At 38.0% G+C, this 3,157-nt stretch overlaps 1 protein-coding gene across 1 annotated transcript; it reads left to right on the forward strand.

Annotated features, from left to right (window-relative positions):
* Positions 1 to 216: 216 nt before the first annotated feature.
* Positions 217 to 3,157, forward strand: GCK72_001240 (uncharacterized protein; the record flags this gene model as incomplete). Its single annotated transcript, XM_053722888.1, has 10 exons — positions 217 to 270; positions 319 to 552; positions 778 to 879; positions 923 to 1,098; positions 1,203 to 1,317; positions 1,362 to 1,457; positions 1,508 to 1,720; positions 1,877 to 2,118; positions 2,686 to 2,944; positions 3,044 to 3,157. 10 exons carry the CDS (start codon positions 217 to 219, stop codon positions 3,155 to 3,157), a joined length of 1,605 nt encoding a protein of 534 aa, XP_053591533.1.

Genomic DNA, 3,157 nt, shown 5'->3' on the forward strand with positions numbered 1-3,157 from the left:
ATCTCCCGGATCGATCTCTGAATCTCTACGGAAAATAAATATCTCTCCCATTTTTTCTGCCGTTTTGCTCGGTGACAGTTGGCGTTCAGGACCAGAGGATCAGCTAGGAGTCGATGAGACACGTTTCGTAATATCCGGAATACTAGTAGTTTTTTATTTGATTTTCGATTGGTTCCCTCTGTTCTTCGACTTTCGAATCAATTGGAATCATTCGGAATGGCTGAATTATTCCAGCAAACGTTTTGTATTGATTATAATGGATGGGTTACGGTAGGTCTCCGTTTTAGAATAATTGTAAGAAAATCTTTATATTTTCAGGGAGTTTCAAAGGCTCCGCCTCCAAAACAAATTGATTTCGATTCCCAAACTATTCCACAGTTGATCTATACAAAAGCTGAAATGGATAGAGTAGCAGCAGTGTTTGATGCTGAAAAACAGTCGCTGACATTTTCGAAAATAGTCAGTGAAATGGAATCTCTGGCTGCTGGATTTCTGTCAATTGGGTTGAAACAAGGAGATCGAGTACTTGTAGCAGGAAGTAATCACTCACAGGTATCGGGTTTCAACAAGAAAGAAGATCATGATTACATATTAGAGAGGCAGGGTGATTGCAACTGCGCCCAACCGAGATTATTCTCTCTGCGTCTTCTCACTTTCCATACCTTTTTAAAAAGTTTCAGTAGAGCGCGTTTGTAGAAACTGTACAACTCTAGCACATACATGAATACGTCTAACCGGAAATAAATATCTCAATCAACTCTCATCATAAACTTTCAGGTAATGCTGTGTGCTCTTGCCTGTTCTCGTGCTGGACTCGTTTTCTCATTGGCTAATCCAAACTACTCGAACAGCTACTCTCTGAAACGAGCTCTGGAATTGGTGTGTTTTCTCTCAGATATCTTTCACTTCGTTTCATTTTCAGGGTGAATTCCAATGCATTGTGTGCTTCCGAGCCCATCAATTTGAGGCAGATCACTTGAATAATTTACTTTTGGAAATCTCTCCAGAACTGATGAGATCCAGAAAAGGTCAACTGAAAAGTGAATTATTGCCGAAATTGACACATGTTATTTTGGCGGAAGAAGAGCATAAACACGCGTGAGTTTGTTTGGGATCGAGTCAATGAATGTACTCCATAGGACAAGTTGTTATTGGATCCTGATTGTTGAATTTACGTGTTTTTTAAAAACAATTACTTTCAGAGGGACATTCACCTTGTCGGAAGTGTTTCTCAAATCATCAAAAGATAAAATCGCAAAACTTCCTGATTTTTCAAAATGGTCCAGTCATAAGCTCGCTTGTTTGCAGTTCACTTTGGTAGGCTTTTGAGATACGGAACTCCTCCAATTTCCTTATTTCAGGGAACAACTGGAGCACCGAAACTAATTGCACTTTCTCATTATCAAATGCTCAATGGAGCAAGAGCTGTGGCTGCTGCATTTGGAATTAATGATAAGGTAATTGTTGGATGTAGTTCTAGAACTGAACAAAATATACATGTTTCCAGCACGTGCTTGCCTGTGCTCTCCCAATATTCCGAATCGCCATCTTCAATTTGATTTGTCTGTCTCCATTCCTCACTGAATGTAGAATCGTTTTCCCAGATGCAACTCCACTTCCAAAGAATTTATTCTCAAGTGTCAGTAAATATAAATGTACAACTCTTCTCTCAAATGGAGCTGCTCTTCGACTTCTTCTCAAAATAAGTCAAACTCAAAGAGTAAAATTGTCTGCATTGGAGAACATTTTATTGATTGGTGATCGAGTTTCGAAAGAAGTTCTCAAATTGATCAAGTTGCAAGCCGAAAATGTCAAGATTATTGCGGCAAGAGCAGCTTTTTTAATCTAATAAAAACATCTTGTAATTCATTTCCAGGTCGGTTATCTCCTAACTGAAACCGGTTCAATTCCTCTAATGGGAGATCAAAACTCAGATTTCACTCGAAATGTTGGAAAGCCAATTGCTGGATATGAGGCGCATTTGATTCCATTAGACGGGAGTGAGAATCAAGTTGAGACTGGAAAACTTGGTAAATTATTGATTCGAGTATACTATGGATCCACGTTTATGGGATACGCACCGGACACGAAAGGAAAAGAAAAATGGGTGGATACTGGGTAAGTGTGGTTAACTTGATTTATTATTTATTTGAAGGACTTTCACCACTTATACAAATAAGAAAAAAAGAAACAGTTATAATTTAAAAATTAGAGTGTTTAAGTATTAAAAAGGGTTCCACAAAATTAAAAGAAATATTACATCGAAATACATCGGAATTAGGAAAACTGGGGAATATATGAGGGGGGAGTTTATTCCAACAGGAGATAATCCTGTTGGTAAAAAATTGGCAAGTGTTCTTAGTGCTGTTTGATAATTTAGATTTGATATAATAGGGGTGACGGCGTAAATTATTACTAAAACGAGGAAGACTTATGTGCACGTCGTTATAAATTCTTACTTCTTTACTAACAAGAATCTTATACATATAAGAATCTTATACACAATTTTTTCATTAAAAATAGTCCTGAAATGGAAAAAAAGCACTGTACTTCCGTATAACTCTAGCTAGCCGTTCCATAATGCTACCGTAATCCTAAACTTGAAAAATACTCGTCAAGTGAAGAGGAAACATCTGGTTTCCACATTTCCGTGTCTAGAACCGAACATGTGTTATATTTTTCCAGCGATATCGCCCGAATGGATGAAAACGGAGCGATCGAAGTGGTGGCAAGTGAGGAAGATTTGATTTACGACAAGAATAATTGTCTTGTGGAACACTGGAATCTGGAACGTCTTCTGAATCAAAATGATTTGATTAAAGGGGTTCAAGTGGTGTCACGTGGCAGAGGACAACCAGTTACAGCTGTTTGTGTTGCAAGAAGTACGCAATTTCATGCAGCGAAACTGAAGGATGAATTGAAGAGTATGTGCAGATCACATCATGTAAGTATTCCCTTCTTTCACCAAAACAGTCTCTATTGGAATCGGTAAATCTGAATTCGAAATCCACATCTCAACTTCTAAAAACTATAATTATTTCAGTTCGTCGCTCCTGACGTGTTCGCTTTTGTTGATGACTTCCCGAGAGTTCACACCAAAATTCAAAAGTTCCGGATTCGTGCAATGCTGGAGAGTGGTCAAATTTCTGTTTTCTAA

The sequence above is a fragment of the Caenorhabditis remanei genome, chromosome I (assembly GCF_010183535.1).
Source record: "Caenorhabditis remanei strain PX506 chromosome I, whole genome shotgun sequence".
NCBI classification, from domain to species: Eukaryota; Metazoa; Nematoda; class Chromadorea; order Rhabditida; family Rhabditidae; genus Caenorhabditis; species Caenorhabditis remanei.